An 18,901-nucleotide genomic window follows, 5' to 3' on the forward strand; every position below is an offset into this window, starting at 1 on the left:
GAGAGAGAGAGAGAGACAGAGCGCGAGCAGGGGAGGAGCAGAGAGAGAGGGAGACACAGAATCCGAAGCAGGCTCCAGGCTCTGAGCTGTCAGCATAGAGCCCGACGCGGGGCTTGAACCCACGAACCGTGAGATCATGACCTGAGCCCAAGTGGGCTGCTTAACCGAATGAACACCCCCCTTTAAAAAAATTTTTTTTTTAAATTTGTCCCCAATATTTTAAATATTTTCAAATAGCTGCTGGCTGTCCACATGGATCTTGATGCCCTTTTTTGCAGTATTAATCAAGCGAGGTAAAACGCTCAAGTAGTGTGAAGGAAGACATGTGGGGGCAAGGGAAAGAAAGGAGATAAAAACGACTGACTGCTCGCTACAGTCAGACACCATCACAGGCGGCAGCACATTTAGTCTCATTATCCATTAGTTAAGGTGAAGAAACATGTCTGGAAAGTTAAATAACTTTAAGGGACAAAGCAGAGATTGAAACCAGGAATCCCCAGTACTCCTACAAGGGCACTCAGGCATCTGCAAGCCTACACCGCAGTCTCTGAACTGGTCCCTTTTCCTCCACCCCGCTATTGGCCGGGGTTTTCTAAAAGCACTAGGTCTATTTTTTCTATTTTTTCCATAGTGACTCCCATGGCTGTAAGAGCCAGGTGTTTTGTGGTAACTGGAGGGAAGATGAAGGGCAAGAGTGCACTGGTTGTGTGGGTCGGTTGTTTAAACCTGTGGCTTATAGGCATATAGTCTCATCACAGATTTTGAAAGAAGTTATAATGACTGTAGGTGAGGCATGAAGAGGAAACACATTTTTAAATATTTTAGGTACAAAAAATGGCAGAACAATTCATAGGAGGCATTAGTGACTTTTCTAGGCTGTAACTAAAAGATCGTATGATTTACCTCTTTAGAATTCTACAGAAGGGAGCTCTCATTTTCCCAGGGAAAAACTGAACCAGTCTGACCTCCGGTCATGGCCATGATCCAAGCAGTTTATATAATCTATCTGGGAAACTGGAGATTGTTCACATCTAACCTGGCAGTTAAAAAGGACCATGTTTCATGGAATTATACATGCTTAGCTCCTCCCTGTGGTTTAAAATATTCTGGGGCATAGTAATGTCAAGATAACCCCTTAGTCTGTCATGTCTTGTAGCTTTAAATGATTCACCTCAGTTTTGTTTACATAATACTTACACATTCAGATATTTGAAAAGAATAGACAGTGCAAATAAAGTCTCCTTCTTACCCCTGCACCCTGGCTATGCAGAGCCTCTCTTGAAGGCAATCGCTGCTGTCAATTCCTTTTTTTTTTTTTTTTAAGATTTTATTTTTTTAAAAGTAATTTCTACACTCAACATGGGGTTCAAACAACCCCAAGGTCAAGAGTCACACGCTCCCCCAAGTGAGTCAACCGGGCGCCCCAATGTCACCAATTTCTTAACGTGGGTTTTAATACACAAGAACTGATCAAAACCGTAGCAGAGCCCCATTTCACACTATTCTGACTGAGACAAGAATGCTCCCTGTTATGACATACATGAGGTCTTCTTTTATCTTTAGCAATATCTTTGTAGAAAGAATCTACGAAAAAACTGCAAGACAGGAGTGTAAAAAAGGAACAAAGGAGCCGCTTCCAGTAGCCATGATGATGGCTGCACATATTAGAAAGTGTTACTTGATATTCCAAGGGCTTTTTTCCAACTTCTCCTCTTCTGAAAATAACTCACTTTCCTTCTAGAATAAATAATTCAATCATCTAAATTATAGCCTAGGAATGAGCACCTAGAATATTTTGGATGCTTTGATTCAACCTGGCATTATGTGAAGTCTGTGATGTATGCTAATAAGAAAATGCTATTTAACATTCTCAAGAGATGTTACTAAGATGGAGGGCAATAAAGCACACGCTAGATCACTATAATCCAAGGAGATCGATTTCTTTTTCTCCCTTTTAAGAACATTGAGGGATAGTACTTTCCTCATCCAAACTGCCCCAAGAGGCACAGACTTATAGAGACAACTCCACCGTATTAATGCCCTCACAAAATCAACACTTCCATGCCTAATAAGACACCAGTGCTATGGCACTATTAGGTATTTACCCAAAGGATACAGAAATACAGATTCGAAGGGGCACATGCACCCCAATGTTTATAACAGCACTGTCAACAATAGCCAAACTACGGAGAGAGCCCCAATGTCCATCTGATGAGTGGATGAAGATGTGGTCTATACACACAGTGGAACATTACCCAGCCATCAAAAAAATGAAATCTTGCCATTTGCGACAACATGGATGGAACTAGAGTGTATTATGCTAAGTGAAGTAAGTCAGAGAAAGACAAATACCATACGGTTTCACTCAAGTGGATTTAAGAAACAAAACAGATGACACATGGGAAGGGGGAGAAGAGAAGAGAGGGAAACAAACCATAAGAGACTTTTAAGGATTGAGAATAAACTGAGGGTTGATAGAGGGGAGGTGGGTGGGGAATGGGCTAGATGGGTGATGGGTACTAAGGAGGGCACTTGTGATGAGCAGTAGAGGTTGTATACAAGTGATGAATCGCTGAATTCTGCTCCGAAACCAATATTGCACTGGATGTTAACTAACTAAAAAGAAAAAAAGAAAAAAGAAAAGAAAAGACACTGGTGCTTCCCAGCGGTCATGCTGTCAGGGCACACATTTCATAAGAATTCCACAAAGACACTTTGCATTTTAAACTCTATGTGACCCTTACATCTAAACGAACACTGATAAGGAGCGAGAGCAGTCATTGTGTGTGTGTGTAGAGGTGCAGAGGGAGGGCCATATGATAAGGCAGAGATGGAAATGAGGCGATAAAAGCAGAGGCTGACAGCTTAGCGTCTCCAAAGCTTTGCTGGCTCTGATATTCTAGGACGTGGGTCCAATTCTTCGACTCCACTGGGCAATTTTGCACCAGCCAAGTAATCTCTTTGTGATTCTGTGTCAGCCTGGAAAATAGTTATGGTACTCACAGAGAGAGAGGTGACTCAGCAAAATCATTCTAAAGAATCCTCTTTTGTCACTTGTCAACTCTCTTGCCTTCTGACTGAAGATCTGAACCCCCACCAAAGAAAACCAATACTCAGTTTTCTGTTAACTTCTAACCATGAGCCATGTTATGTATCTAAAGAACCAAACAGATAGAAACACACACCTAAAGGAAAACCTCAAACCTCTTCTCTAGCAGGCTGTGCCCACGCCCCTACCACGGAGCAAAGCGTACTCATTTTCAAGCAGTTTCCTTTTGCCAGCTTTATTTCAGACCTCACCTCCTGTCTAGCTACACAGTAGGGCCAGGATGGCACTGCAGACCCTTTCCTTTGCTGAGATCAAACTGCAACTGTAATTTTTTTTTAATGCGACTATCTGGCTAATGTCTAACCCCCCAGCTAAAGTGCAAGCTCCATGAGGGTGAGGACCTTGTCTGTCTCGCTGAATGAGGTGACTGAATGAACAGCTTGTGGATGCATGGATTAATTCATGATCCTAATTGCCCATGGAACCCCATAAAATAAACGTTGGTCCTACTTGGGAGACCTCACTGCTAGACCATGAGTTGGTCTTCTGCTTGGTTGGTTCCCGAGCTGCCAGCCCGCGCTGGGCGCTGTTAACACCAGACCGGGTGGCTAAGCCGTCTGTACCCACTGAGCCATGTCGAGGAGCATTTCTCAGACAACCAGGGCTCAAGGAGAATCTGATGAAGGAGAGAGGAAGTAGAGGAGACAGGTCTTAGATTGTCCTACAGAAAGAACACAAGGCAAGACCTGGAGCCACACCCCCTCTAGCCAGCTTTTCCCTCTCCTGCCCTGCACACCTGGCAGTTCAAAGATCGCTCCAGGGTTGCTGGGGTTTTATCTTACCCTGAACTATTTTTTTAATGTTTATTTATTTTAGACAGAGGCGGGGAGAGAGAGAGAGAGAGGGAGAATCCGAAACAGGCTCCAGGCTCTGAGCTATGAACTCACGAAACTCTACATCATGACCTGAGCCGAAGTCAGAGGCTTAACCGACTGAGCCACCCGGGAGCCCCAGACCCTTAACTATTCTAAATTAAGGCAAAACCTGAATGGACAACCAGAGACCAAGTCCTACAGCTGTTTCCATTCATGTGTCTTTTTCCGAACACAGGATGGAAACACAGTGGGTCTGCCTGTTGCAAGCACTCCTCGCGGTGATGAGGGTGACGAGCTCGGGTACTCGCCCTGGATCCTGGCCACCTCGGGGGCATATGCGGGAGGGCTGGGGGCCCGGGGCCCGCCCGCAGCCCGGGACAGCATTCAACCCACCTTCCAACTCTGCAAAGCCGAGCACCACATCTGACGCCCTGCCCTGCCTGTCTTTGACCTCCAGGGCCGTAATGGTGCAGCCCCAGGAGATGATGTCCACTTTCAGCAGGTCTGACTGCAGCTGGAACTTCTCCACTGTCCCTGCCCCTGAGGGCAGGTCTCCGAACACAGCTCTAGTCACCGAAACCATGGGGAAAGCGTGGGGGCGTGCAGCTACTCCCAGCCCTTCCGACTCTGCCTCCAAACCTGGAGCCGGAGAAGTTTACTGGAGAAGGGCGGGACACGGCCCAGACTCCTCCCCTTCCTTGCCTGGATTTGCGGAGTGACCGCTCCTGCAAAAAAATACCTTCTGGCGACTTTCTAAACCTTTCCTTTGCCTGAGGGCCACAGGAAGGCAAAATTTCCAGACGGGGTTTTCCTTTGCTAACTCTGGCTGCATTGCATGTTGGGAGTGGTAGTCTTTGGAAGGTGAAATTGCATTTTGGGGCCTGTAGTTTTCCTAAACCCAAATGCTGAATCTGCAGGATTGCGGGGGTGGGCGGGGTGTGGGGGTTTCTCCGGCTCCCGGTTCTCAACAGGCAGTGAGCTAGCAGTTCGTTAACTTTGGTGGCTGACTTTCAGATAAAATGCTGGAAGATGCAGAAAGCAGAGTTAGAGAAAGATGAATGTTGGGGGGAGATTCTGGTTTTAAGTTAACTCTGATCCAGAGGAGAAAGAAATACAGAGATAATTTAGAGAAAGGCGTCTCTGCACACTGGATTCATTATATTTGTCCCACACAGTGAAAATTCTAGACATGTTTGTGCTGGAGCCACCGCCCAGAGGCTTTCCTGGCTGATGGCCTGGAGTAGCAGCCTGGACAGGGTCAGGTGTAGTTACACGGAGGTGCTCAGAGGCAGCCTCTGACTTTCTTTTCTTCAGGGGACTGGGGAATGGTCTTGAGGACATACCCCCATCTCGTTCCTGAAGTCCAAAGTTCCTTTAAAAAGGGATTAAGGGGGGCGCCTGGGTGGCTCAGTTGGTTAAGCGTCTGACTTGGGCTCAGGTCATGATCTCGCTGTTGGTGGGTTCCAGTCCCGGTTTGGGCTCTGTGCTGACTGCTCAGAGTCTGGAGCCTGTTTCAGATTCTGTGTCTCCCTCTCTCTCTGAACCTCCCCCGTTCATGCTCTGTCTCTCTCTGTCTCAAAAATAAATAAACGTTAAAAAAAAAATTAAAAAAAAAAAAGGGATTAAGGGGGGGTGCGTGGGTGGCTCAGTCGGTTAAGTGTCCCACCAGCTCAGGTCATGATCTCACTGTTGGTGGGTTCCAGTCCCGGTTTGGGCTCTGTGCTGACAGCTCAGAGCCTGGAGCCTGCTTTGGATTCTGTGTCTCCCTCTCTCTCTGCCCCTCCCCACTCACGCTCTGTCTCTCCCTCTCTCTCAAAAATACATAAACATATTTTTTTTAAAAAAGGGATTAAGGGAGTATTTATTGAGGTCCCCCTAAATGTCACGTACTATACTTTTATTATTTCCTTTCCACAAGCAGAAAAAGGTTATAAGTAGGTACCGACGGGAGAGGAAAAGGCAAGCAGACCATTAAATAACTGTCATCCTTTCGAGTGCCTCAGAATGGTGTGAGATTTTTCAAGAATATATATTTCCACGCCCATCCCTGGAATTTCAGATTCTGTGAGTCTAGGGCAAGACTCCGGAATCTGTCTTTTTCGCAGGTTTCCTGGGTGATTCTAATGCAGATTACCTGGGACCAGACTTTGAGAAGTACTGCTCAACGGTTGGGTGACTAATCTTAGATTTTTTTCCCTCCAAATAGACTCTGATGGCATAAGACTAAGATAGAGCTCCTAAAGGCCTTAATAGGATTGCCAGATGAAATATAGGAGCCTGTGTACTTCTTTGCGAAATGTGTCAACTCTAGACAGTACTGGGCCCAGGAAGAGAGAGGATGCTGGAAGCCGGAAGTGTTTTACTTGATGGCCTTCATACTCCTCTGGGCTTGACACTGCTTTTGGTTCGGTTTCTAGGTACTTCAGAGGGGTTCCAACTGGTCTGCGGTGGGTGCCAAAATGCATCTCTGATTAGGAAATTAGGAGAACTGGGGTTGTGTTCCTGGAATCAGATGCTAATAAAACATAACTGCCTCTCAGCCCTTTCTGTCTGTCGTTTGAAGGAATACTTAGCATTCTTGCCACAAGCCTCAATTCTCATTCACGAAGCAGGGGAACTGTGGTAGCAAAGGAAAAAGAGAGCTTGCAACAAACAGGCTTTAGTGAGGCGTCACGCATGATAACAAAAAGACCCAAACAAGTCAAATTACAGCCTGCGCCACACTCACACAATAACCGATAGCACTCTTGCGTGCTGCTTCATCAGAAATTCTCATAAACTCTGCAATCCTCATCAACCCACCTAACATTTGCGGCTGATTCATATACAAGCCCTTTCGGCAATGCTGTGTTAGCACGGATGTCTCAGAACCTCTTCTTCTGTGGGCAGGAAGACGGCATTTTCTTTTCTCAGCCTCCAGTTCTCAATGTTCTGCCAAGCTCATGTTGTCACAGAAAGAGATGAATGCATTTGAACGGCCAAAGCCAAGTGTCACTAGGGGAGATGTTGTAGCTAGGCTTGGTGGAAAATGAAACATACCATGATGTCTCTCAAAGATGTAAGGAGTACATTTCATTTCATTTTCCTTTCACTTTTAAGGGCTGAACATATTGTCATAAATAGGACTACCTTGTGCTAGGTCAGCCGTCAGGCTTGAACCTTGACTTTTCTTACCAAAATATCCTATTCTCCGAGTCCCACAGTGATGCTCTAAAGGAATATTTGTGCACTTGGGGCACCTGGCTGGCTCTGTCAGTAGAGCATGCAGCTCTTGATGTCAGGGTTGTGAGTTCAAGCCCCACGTTGGGTGTGGAGCCTACTTAAAAAAATAAGGTAATATATATAAAGGAATATTTGTGCACTTAAAAAGAACGGAGGAAGAAGCACCCTTAAGGGAAGGAAATATTCTCCATCTCCAAGGTTGGATTGGGTCAGAAGCCAGATAGTGCCTTTGAAAATGAAAGATCCTCAAATTTGAGGAAGTATTTCTTTTTATTTTGGGGATGAGAACTGGGGGTGAGGTCATGAGGTAAAGAGAGAAGGAATTGTGACATTGATGTCAAGAGACGTTACTTAAAGCGGCGCCTGGGTGGCTCAGCTGCTTAAGTGTCTGACTCTTCCGCGAGGGTCATGATCTCACAGTCTTGTGGCTCTGCTCGGCGCTGACAGCAGGGATCTGGCTTGGGATTCTCCCCCTCTCTTTGCACCTTCCCTGCTCACACTCTCTCTGTCTCTCTCCAATAAATAAACAAAACAAAACCAAAACCAACAAACCAAAAAGAGAAGTTGCTTAAAGTGGGTACCTTTTCTTTCAACCTGAGGACTCAGGGTAGACAGGTAAAAAATGAGGTCAGTTTCTCTTCTCTACTGGAAGTTAGTCCCCAAAGCTGAGTGTGTGGGGAGCCAGGAATGAGGAGATCTGAGCCCTTAGACCCTGGACTCCACCTTCTCATTCTACAAAGACACTGCATGTGTACTATTCCTGGGATCTGTCAGATCTGGGGCCCATGGAGACGGCTCCAAAGCTTTAAGCTGTTGACAAGATGCCTAACTCTCTGAGCTGTAATAATAAAACCAACTCATGATATCTCACAGTTTGTCTATAAGGAGACCCAGAATAGATTCTCTTCTGTTGATAAGTTACCATCTTCCTGTTCTCTTTCTCATTGCTCTGAACTCGAATGGCATTTATTGTCAATTTGCTTCATTGGGTGCTCAACTATGCAATATCTTAGATGGTTCATTATCTGCCCAGGAGCACATTTTGTTGTTATTGTTTACTCAACGTTTGGCTCCCAAACTCCATATTTTGACTCACAAATTTTTTGTGACGGAAACAACACTAGGTTTCAGAAGAAATCTGGGAGCCAGGGAAACCTGGAAGAACCTCTTCAAGTTGACAAGAGGCAGAATTCTTCATAGTTCAGGTCAACTCGATTTCATCAATAATTTTGGAGCAGCTGCTGGGGAAGGCATTATGGGTGCAGGTGAGAAGCTGTTGAGAAAGATGGATTAAATTTTGCTGTATGACGTGCTCATTCGTCAAATATTCGAGGAGTATGCGCCAGGCACTGTGCTAAGCGCTGGCTGTACATTGATAAGTAAAACATGATCCTTGCCTTCCAGGAGCTTACACCTTAATATGATATAATGCTCATCTCTGTCTTCCATAAAACCTGCAACAAAATCTCCAGAGTTCATTACCAGTCAATGCTGGGTGAAACAAAGCACTGGGATCGGCCTCGAAGTAGTTGTAATTTAAGGGTTGCCCAGAGATGTTCAGTCATACTGGGATTATTTTAGAATTTCCTAGAAGCAAGCACAGGAACTGGCAATTTTAGATGCTCAGTAAATAACTGTTGAATGAATACATGATACATTCATATTTACGATGCTGTAGTGGAGAATTGGCTCTGATATCAGAAAAACTGGGTCCGAAAGTCATCAGAACTTACTGGTCAGGCAATTTGTTCAACCACTCTGAACTTCAGTTTCCTCAACTATAAAATGGGAATAATATCACATGAATGGCCCATCCAATTATTATTAATTATTACTAGTAAATATAAAGTGCTAAGAATGAACTGGGCACCATGATAAGCACTCCTATGAGTCAGGCACCATTATCTGATACAGAAACTGAGACTTACCAAGGTTAAGCAACTTGTTCAAGGTCACATGGTTAGTAAGTCAGGAAATCAAGATTTGATCCTGGGCAGTTTGACTGCAGAGATAGGAGCACTTAACCACTTCCTTATATGCTGCCTGGTATTGTGGTCAATGGGGAACCTGGAGTCCAAAGCAGCCTGCAAATTTGAACACATTACGCCAGGGCAAAATGCTCATCTCCTAATTTTTATGGTAATTACAAGTTTAAAAAATTAGTTTCTGGAATTAGGTCACAATGGGCTCAAGACGGCATTGTGATTACTTACTGTAAGTACAGAAGGGTCCAAGGAGAAGAGCTAATCCTTGGCAGCCATACACTCTGGAAACGAGGCACCCATCACCTCCAGCTCTATTATGTTGTCATTTGTTGATTTGTTATTATGTCTTCTGCCAAGAAAATGGAAGCTCCACGAGAGTGAGAACTTTCACTGCTATATCCTAGTAGCTAGAACAGAGCAGTGGATTGCTAAAAAATATCTGTTGATTGAGTGTTTGAATGCTGGAAAGGATGGGAAGCATCTCTCATACACAGCTGGTAGAAGTCTCAATTGATAAAAACCACTTTGGAGGACAACTTGTCAATATGTAATCAAGTCTGTTTACACAAAACTCAGAAACAGCCCATGACCCAGCAACTCCATTTCTTGGAATATACCCTGGATGATGTTTTGCATATGGACGTAAGAATATTTATAGCAGTATTATGTGTAAGAATCAAAATTTGGAATCAACCTAAAGTCCATCAATTGAAACATGGATAAAACAATTTTGGTATACGCGTGTAATGCAATGTGACGTAACAGGAAAATAAATGCACTAGATACTCCATAGGTCCTCAGGCATGAATGTCATAATTATAATGTTAAGGAAGAAAAAAGCAGTGCAGAAGGATGCAAATATGTCATTTACATCAAATAATAAACCTTGCAAAGTAAACTAGATCTCCCTGAATTTAAGTCATTAGTCCAGGGTCATTTAGCCTGGGGGGTTATAGAGCTAGGATTTTAATCCACAGCACTTTCCACTATATCATCCTGCCTCAGGTAAGCATTGATAGCCAGATATGTATTAGACCCCCATAGTGCTCTGGAAACCCTATTGACTGATCTTTCCTTAGTTTGAGTGAATGTTATTGCCAAGGGAGTGGCTTGGAGGGGGATCTCTTTTCTCTGCCCTTCCCCCCATTTTGATATGAATAATAGATGTTTAATCAATTTCATGTAAAGCAGCTTCAAAACAAGTCCCTCATACATTCCCTTTGACTTGATTGTGGCACCTATTTATAGAAATTCTAAAGCCACAACTGGCCTGAGCACATTCCTTAGTTTTATATAGACTGGATAAACACTTCTAGTTGTCCCTTGTGACAACAATACTTTCAAGAGTCAGAACTCTTTTAATTCCACAAGTTATAAATCAGCTCAAATTTGGCTTAGGCAAAATAGGGAAATTATTGGCTAACATAGTGAAAAGTCTGTGGACGAATCTCCCTTCAGGCATGGCTGGATCTGGGCTAAAACTACGTCAACAGAACTTGGTTTTTCTCTTCCTCTTGTTCGGTTTTCCACTGTGTTTGCCCTATTTTCAGACTGTTCTTTCTACCTATGATTTCTAGCACCTCCAGACTTACATTATCTTACAATAGCAGTCTCAAGACAAAGCAAGCTTCACATTCCCCACAGTATCAACAAAAGTCCCAGTGTTGAGTCTCACCCAGTCCTGTGCCCTTCTGAACCAATTGCCTGGTGCTTGGTGTGGTTGAGTCAGCCTCAGGCAACACTATGGACTGGGGCGTGGGGAGGGGTGATTATCCAAGGGACAATCTAGATGCTATTCCCAAAGTGAGAATGGATGCTGACCAGGCTAAAACAAGATTTGCCCACCAAAAAGAGTAATGGGTAATTTCATTAGAGAATTGTGAATGTGTTAGAAATCAAAAATAAGAAATAAATGCACTGGGAATTCTTGTAGAGAGTTCAAGCATTTAGAATATTTGACACATCAAAGTACCTGCGTCTCACAAAGAGCTTTCAGCATTCTGTCAGTCGCTCGGTAGCAGGTGTTGCCACATCCTTGCTTCTATTCTTGTTTTATCTTTGTTGGCCTTGGTCTCCTAACTAATGTGGTAGTGACGCAAGCTTGCTTGAACCTTTCTCAACATCTTCAATTACCCTGCTGTTTTTCAAAGGACAAGAGCTGCCAACATTCGAGAAAGAATGTTAACTCGAATTCAGCCTAGCCTGAAGCAGATTCACCCCTGCCTTGTCTGAGAACAAGGCGGATCAGGGAATTGCTCTCCGAGTTCATCTGGACTCCATTCCTCATAATATGGAATCTTACATCGAAAAAGCATGGCCGAATATAATTCTTGGCAGAAAGTAACATTCAAGCACCTAAAACATCTACAAATTATCTTGCTCGAATAAATGTGGAGAATTTGCTCTTGTGAATTTGCCAACCTGATTAAGTAACCTTTGATTCACTGCCTTCAGTATCTGCTAACCAGTCATAGTGTGATCTTCATTCTTCTATGACACTTGTTCGAGAGGTCCCAAGTAACATATACTTCTTCTTTTTATAATTTCTTGCTTTTCAATGATCACATTTGGCTCAGCTTGAAAGATAAATTTCTCCAAAGGTGTAATAAGCACTTTTTTTGTTTTGCCAAATTAGAACTTTGAAAAGTTACTCTTTGATTTGTTAGAATTAGGTTTGGCTGCCTATAACAGAGATCCAAAATAACAGTGGCTCAAGAGAGATACAAGTTGATTTTTTCCCCTAAAAACAGTCCAGAGGTAGGGATGTCAGGATCTGGGATCGTACCCTACTTGCAAATTGATAAATTACTGTTTCGTGAAGGCTGACAGAAGACACAGATTCCTGGGTCTGAGACAAAGGATTTCATCACTCACCGCATAGCAAGCAGCATGTGTATCCTGCTGGTGCTGGTTCCCTATGCCCTCCGAGACCCATGGAGGTTACAAGGAGGAACCAAGCTGGGCATGACACATACAGTGGGTTTGCATTACAACTGGGCTCTACCACTTTTATAGTGAGTGGTAAGCAAGCCTGCTCTTTGTCTGGGAGAAGATGAATCTGCTCACTGGAAACTCAACCCCAAGAAATGGTTGCCTAAAGAGTGGTCAGGGCCTTGCATTCTTAGCATCCTCAAAAAGGGTGTTCAGGGATGCTCAAGGCCTTGGTGGATTGCTTCTCTCAACAGGTGGTCCAGGGTTAGTATGGCAGTTCTGCTCAACGTGGTCATCTGGCACATAAGTTCCCTACAGCTTGTTGCTTCACTATCTGAAAGGTGTGGCCTGAAGTCCGCTTAGCCAAGGAGGTATGCCTCCATGTCCACATTTAGAGCAACAGGATGGAGGAGAGGAGGTGAGGACAGGGAATGTTGGAGAAGAGGCAGGCCTCTTGTATCCCCTTCGAGGATACATCCTGAGATTTCCATACGTTACTTCCCCTTATATTACACTGGCCAGAAGTTATTCACTTAATCATATCAGACTTCAGGGTAAGTTGGGAAATGTATAATCTTGTTTTCTAAGGGTTCTGTTAATGTAGTATAAAGGAGAAGATATTGGAGCAGTCTAGCACATTCTTTACTAAAAGTTGATAATATTTCAATAAATATTTTCCAGGGACCTTGTAGGGTTGCTAAAGGTCACTTTGTGCCTCCCATTCTTTGCACACAGTGAAAATCTTGAGCCTGTGGTTTGGACGTGTGTTAGCCAGACAGCTGTGAGCACACACGCAGGATGGGACTACAGGTGTCAGGTACACTTCAGGTACTGCCCAAGGTGAGAACACAAAGGAGTCAGAGGATTTCCAGGGATCTGGAAGAAGACAGGGATATTAGTCCAGATGATGGTGCCTGTGTGAGCGTGGAGCTAAAATTCCAAGGATCAAAGTGACGAGGTCTGAAATAACTCTGCGTGGAGAGGTTCGTGTCCAGAGGGTGGGTGGTGCAGGGTGTGATCTGTTGTGATGGTGATGAGTTTTTCAATGGAGGAAGAGCTCAAGCCACATAGGATTTCCCCTAGCCCTCCCAGAACTGGCTCCCCTGGAAGACGTGGAGAAGCCGAAGTTAGTCAGCCACAGTACATGGGCTCTTTGTATCTTGAAACAGGACTCTGAGCCAAAGTTGGAGGGAGGGTTTTCAGGAGTCAGTGTTGACCCAGTGTAGTCACAGGAAGAATTTCCTGGGAACAAGTGACTGGGGCACTACACCAAGTAGAACCCAGCTGAGGTCCCTGGGGATGACCTTGAAGCTGGCAGGTACTCTCCACTAGTTAATGGTGGCTCTGTGGTATAGCCCTCTAGTTCCTGGGGAGCTCTCTTTCATGGAAGACTTGAGCCTCTGCTCCAAGTAGAAGCACTTAGCTAGTTCATTCCACTTGGACTTTAGCACATAGGGCCTCTGTCATGTCCCTCAATTTTGTGCCACCTTTTACCAAATTGACCATGACTCCCTCCCTGCATGTGGGCAAGACAATCACTGACCAGGTAACTTTGTCCTAACAGGGTCTTAGTAGAAGAAGTCTCGTCAAAATTTACCACATATTTAAAAAAAAAAAAAAAAAGATGAAGAATGAGGGCCCTCTGAATGGTTTCAGGTATGTCTAGGAGGTACACCAAGATGGGTGGCATTGACTGATAAAAGAGTAAGGCTTCTCTAGGAGGAGAGGGAAGACAAGGCAAGGAAGGGAGGAGAAAGATCCTAATGGCAAATGCTGGAACAGCAGTGCAGCTGAGACCTCACACATGAGGCCAGGATAGGAAAGCTTATCAGCAAAGCCTTCACCTGGACTCCTGGGGGCATATTCTGGTGGAAATGGCTGAGAGAGTTGATTGTTGAAATTTGGGGGCATAGGAAAGGCTTGATGACTGATAAATAGCCAAGAGGAACTAGGGCAAAGAATCTAGCTAGATGGGAGGGGTCTGGCAGACATGTGAACCTGGCTCAAAAGGTCAAGGGGCACATCATAGTGGTGTCCAGCCAGAATCAAGGTGGTCAGTGAGTACATAAAATGATTCCAGAAAATGGACTCGCACCCTGTTCTAGAGTGAGACTTTTCTTCCCTGGCCTGTTGGAAATTGTCCACTGTCTGTGTTGTGGATTACAATGGGCAGGTCGGAAGCCTGGAGGGAAATTCGGCCCTCCTTAGAGTAGGTGTGAACAGGGAAAATTTAAGCCTCCCTTCTACTCGCCTTCAAAAGGCTCACGCTGAATTTAGGTCAGAGAATTGCAACAGAATTGGCCATTTTTTCTGGGCTTAACCACATTCTATAAAGAAGTGTGGTTGTACAAGGGCCAGGTGAAGTCAGAAGATGAAATGTGACAGGGCCCCTGTGTGGTTTTTTCTGACACTTAATGTGTCATGTTTTTACATATACCAACTAATTCTATGACACCAATTGGGTGCCCAACAATTCAACTCAATTCTGACACCATTCACTTAGAGTTTGGGTCAGATCTCATGAGTCAAAGGGCTCAGACCCATAGGACTGCCTCCATGTCACACACCAGTCGTAAATGTGTACCCAGGCTACCCATACTTCTTCAAGCCTGACTACAAATGTGGGAGTTTTTGTGAGCTCCCTTCAGATTTGATAATGTGCTAGAATGACCCACAGAATTCAGGAAAACACTTTACTTAGGTTTACCAGTTCATTCTAAAGTTCCTTATAATTCAGGAACAACCAAGCAGAGGAAATGCATAGGACAAATTCTAGGGGGTAGGGGTGGGGGCTGGGGGTTGGCACAGAACTTCCATGTTCTTTCCTGCTGTGCCATCAACCAAGTCCATGAATGTGTTCACCAACCTGGGGGCTCAATGAACCTCCCCTTTAGGGTTTTTATCATGGTTTCAGTAGGTAGGTATGGTTGATTAAATCTCTGGCCATTGATGATTGAACTCAATTTCTACCTTTCTCCCCTCCCAGGAGGTCGATGGGTGGGGCTGATAATTCTAACCCTCTAATTACTTGGTTGGTTTTTCTTGTGACCAGTTCTCGCCCTGAAGCTTTCTAGCCTCCTACCACAAGGGATTGTCTTATCAGCATAAAACACTCATCACTTAAGACACTCTTCTCACTTAAGAGAGAGTCCTTGGTCTTTGTGCCAGGAACTGGAGACAAAGACCAAGTATTTTTTTTTCAAGTCTTTTTTATTATCCCACAGCCCCCAAGTGGGCCCTACCACCCACTCTGTCTTCAGGGAGTAACCAGGTCAAGGAGGAGGAAACACATTAGCATATTCTGGGGACCTTATTAAAAATATAGAGTCCTGGGTCTGACTCTCAGTGGCTCAGTGACTCTCAGTCACTGAGGAAGGGACCTCCTGGGTATCTGTATTTTTAATAAACTCCCTAAATAATTCTATGCTCACTGGAATTTGAGAATCATGGAGCGAGGGTTCCCTTGAGTCCTCTCCCTCTCCTCCAATCATGCTGAGGGAAGAGCCCCAAGTCTGCCCTCAGGTTACAATCTTCCCCCGACTAAGGACAAGGAAGAATTACAGCTGAGTACAGAGGACCCCTAGGTGAGGCCAATCTTCAGGATCCCGGAGATTCTGCCTCAGGTTAGAATCAGAAATTCAGAAAAAGGAATCAGAATTAACACTGGGCAGTGCCTGCTGTGTGTCAGGCGGATGTGCATGCGAGTCTGTCTGCTGGAGAGGTAATAATCCTTGTTATCTCACTGTTGAGAAAATGGAGCCTCGGGGAAGACTATGGCTGAGGAGGCATGGTGGGTATTCAAATAAGGCCTGCCTAGCTCCACCCTCTAGGTCAAAATGGTGAGTAATGAAAAGGGAACGTGTGGAGCAGGGGTGGCTTGGGTGCGAGCTAGAGTCATGGCAGTACAGTACACGGTGTCAGTCACCCTACAATTACTGCTGTGGAAAGGGCAGCGCTGATAGGGCGGCTCTGCCCCACCACGTGGGAAACCTTCAGCCCATACTTGCGACTTACTGAAGCAGCTACTTTCTCAGAGCCTTCCTGGGCAATCACCATTCCTGCTGAATGTTTCCTGGGGTTTTACTGTTTTGTTTGTTGTGTTTGTTTCTTTGTGTGCTGCACTTGAATCCTTAGGGCAGAGCCCAGCCAACGGTTCTAGAAATTACCGGAGTCTACATATATCTCATGCTGATTATAACATGGTTAATCCTAGCTTGGGCCTCTCTGACATGAAGAGTGTGCCCTGGACGGTCCCATGGGTGGAAGGCTGCATTAGGCCTGCTGGGAAAGCAGCTCTTCTCTACAGGGTTGGTGTAGAGGCAGACAGGCTAAATATGAAAGGTGTCACCCTAGGCTTTAGGAGTTGGCCAAGGTCAAATCCAATAGGAACAGGGGGGAAACAAATAGGAGAAGGAATATAAAAATCGGCAGCCAGAGGGGCGCCTGGGTGGCTCGGTCGGTTAAGCGTCCAACTTCAGCTCAGGTCATGATCTCATAGTTTGTGGGTTCGAGCCCCACGTCGGGCTCTGTGCTACAGCTCAGAGCCTGGATGGAGTCTGCTTTGAATTCTGTGTCTCCCTCTCTCTCTGCCCCTCCCCCACTCATGCTCTGTCTCTCTCTTGTGCTCTCTCTCTCTCAAAAATAAATAAACATTAATTTTTTTTTTTTTTTTTTAAACAGCAGCCAGAACTTTAAGAGCAGGTCAGAGGGAAGTGCACCAGGTGATGGGAAGAGGGTCAGGGATGAATCATCGAGTGAACGGCTTGGCCAATACCCCTGCACTGTGTTGTGGGGCCGGCATGGGAGCTTGGAGGAAATACGTGCACCCCGCTGGACTGTGTGCTCCTTCCACGGAGGTGCAATCCCAAGCAGGCTCTGCACTGTCAGTGCAGAGTCCAATGCAGGGCTGGAACCCACAAACCATGACATCATGACCTGAGCTGAAATCAAGACTGAGCCACCCAGGCACCCTAAGCCCATTCTATTTCTTTAAGGCAGGAGGGGTTTCCTTTTCCAGGACCAGTCTCTAGTATTAAAGAACTGGTGACAATGAATTAATAATTGAGGGCCATTTGATGAGCACAGATGGGGGCAAAGAGCTGGGGCAAAGAGTTACCTCTGGTGACCAGATTGCTGATGTCCCCCAGATTCAGTGCCACCCATGGATAGCCCTGGATATAATTTGCCAACGTGGGTATGTTTGACTCTGCTTTCTTGGTGCTTCTGTACCAGACCTGCATAATTTAACTTGTGTTACTACTGCGTTTTGCATAGAAGATGGATTTTCCGATTATTTTGTCCATAATTGCTCCGGGTTTCTCTGGGGCTCCTGTCTACGTGGTTAGTTGTTGTTGGTGGTGGTGATTAGCTAAATGTCTAATTTGATTTAAAGCATGGTGGGGCGCCTGGGTGGCGCAGTCGGTTAAGCGTCCGACTTCAGCCAGGTCACGATCTCGCGGTCCGTGAGTTCGAGCCCCGCGTCGGGCTCTGGGCTGATGGCTCAGAGCCTGGAGCCTGTTTCCGATTCTGTGTCTCCCTCTCTCTCTGCCCCTCCCCCGTTCATGCTCTGTCTCTCTCTGTCCCAAAAATAAATAAACGTTGAAAAAAAAAATTAAAAAAAAAATTTTAAAAATTTCAAGAGCTTATATGAGTAAAAATCTACTCGGATGGGCAGCCCCAAACTGGAGGCGGTTAGGAGCAAGACTTTCCCAGAGAACAGGTGGAAGCGAAGTAGGGAATTTATTGATTGGCTATAGTCGAAAGCCAGTTGGCTGTGATTGGCCGTCCTTATGTTTCAGTTTCCTAACCTGGAGACATTTATAGGCTTAGATTTTGGTTCACTTACAGAGGCTGCCATTCAGTTAGGGCCACCTCAGTGGCCTCCTTGCTTAACTAATTTAATAGGTATGTTAATATCGTAACATACCTATTACTACTGTAACTTCAGATAACCTCCCCTTTGCCGGCTTCTTTTCCTAACATGGTAAGCAGGTGTAAGGAGAAGAGGGAGGGGTGCGGCTTAGGAGTCTGTCACAGCAGGAAAAGCCACCATCTCAGGCTGGGGGCCCTTTGCCTCCTCTGCTGCCTTGTCCACCTGTTTGCTACGTGCTGTGCTGGTTCCTAAGCTGCAGCCTCCAGCCGTTGACAGGTGGCCCTTTACACCCTTAGCAATGCCTCCTGGGAACACTGACCCCCCTCTCCCTTCCAGACTTTGCCTCCCCTCAGCTACCTCTGTGGACCCTCAGCCTCTGCTTTTTCCTCCATTGGATCCCTGCCCTGGGGGTCCACCGCAGACTCTTCAGGGGGTCTTTCCTTTATTCGGTTCCTAATCCTTTCTGAAGTAGTCTCCAGGTAGCCTCCCTACCTACGGCCCCCAATCTCTTTTTCTTTCTAAAACACCCACACGATCCTATCACTCCCTGACTTCAAAACCTCTAAGACCTTCTATATTCTGCAGGATAAAGTTGAAGAGACGTAGTCTGGCACACAGGGCTCTAAAGGATTTGGTCTCAATCTGCTTGGTAACATCATCTCCCCTTCTCCAGCCTCACACACCCATCTAGCACACCATGATCTTTCATGCCTCTGAGTGTGTGTATTCTGTCAGACTGGAACTTTCTTTTCTCTTCATTCTTTAGGGCCTTGCTGAAATGCTTCTCTGTGAAATGTTCTTTTCCTCATCTGTGCACAGATCTCTAGTATGGCACGTACCTTATTAGAACGATAAGGAAGGCAAAATATTTTATTATTTTTTTAAATTTTATTTATTTTTGAAAGAGAGAGAGAGAGACACAGAGTGGGAGTAGGGGAGGGGCGGAGAGAGAGGGGGACACAGAATC

General features: G+C 45.2%; 1 protein-coding gene across 8 annotated transcripts in view; it reads right to left on the reverse strand.

The window, feature by feature from the left end:
* The window catches only part of GALM (galactose mutarotase), a 115,084-nt gene that overhangs the window by 48,973 nt on the left and 47,210 nt on the right, over positions 1–18,901 (reverse strand). For 2 of the 8 annotated variants that reach the window (XR_006960205.1, XM_047068651.1), the window contains exon 1: positions 4,318–5,279. The exons of 3 other annotated variants lie outside the window; for them this stretch is intronic. Coding sequence is in view for 4 of the 5 variants with exons in the window: in XM_047068651.1 (XP_046924607.1) it covers positions 4,318–4,507 (190 nt within the window). In the remaining variant the exon portion in view is untranslated. Of the gene's footprint in view, positions 1–3,003; positions 3,908–4,317; positions 5,283–6,726; positions 7,222–18,901 lie in introns of those variants that run through there. 3 more of the 8 variants (XM_047068654.1, XM_047068653.1, XM_047068652.1) reach the window with 3 other exon arrangements.

This window comes from Lynx rufus, unplaced genomic scaffold, assembly GCF_022079265.1.
Source record: "Lynx rufus isolate CCGP_SWC_20201006 ecotype Redwood Valley unplaced genomic scaffold, mLynRuf1.p SCAF_8, whole genome shotgun sequence".
NCBI classification, from domain to species: domain Eukaryota; kingdom Metazoa; phylum Chordata; class Mammalia; order Carnivora; family Felidae; genus Lynx; species Lynx rufus.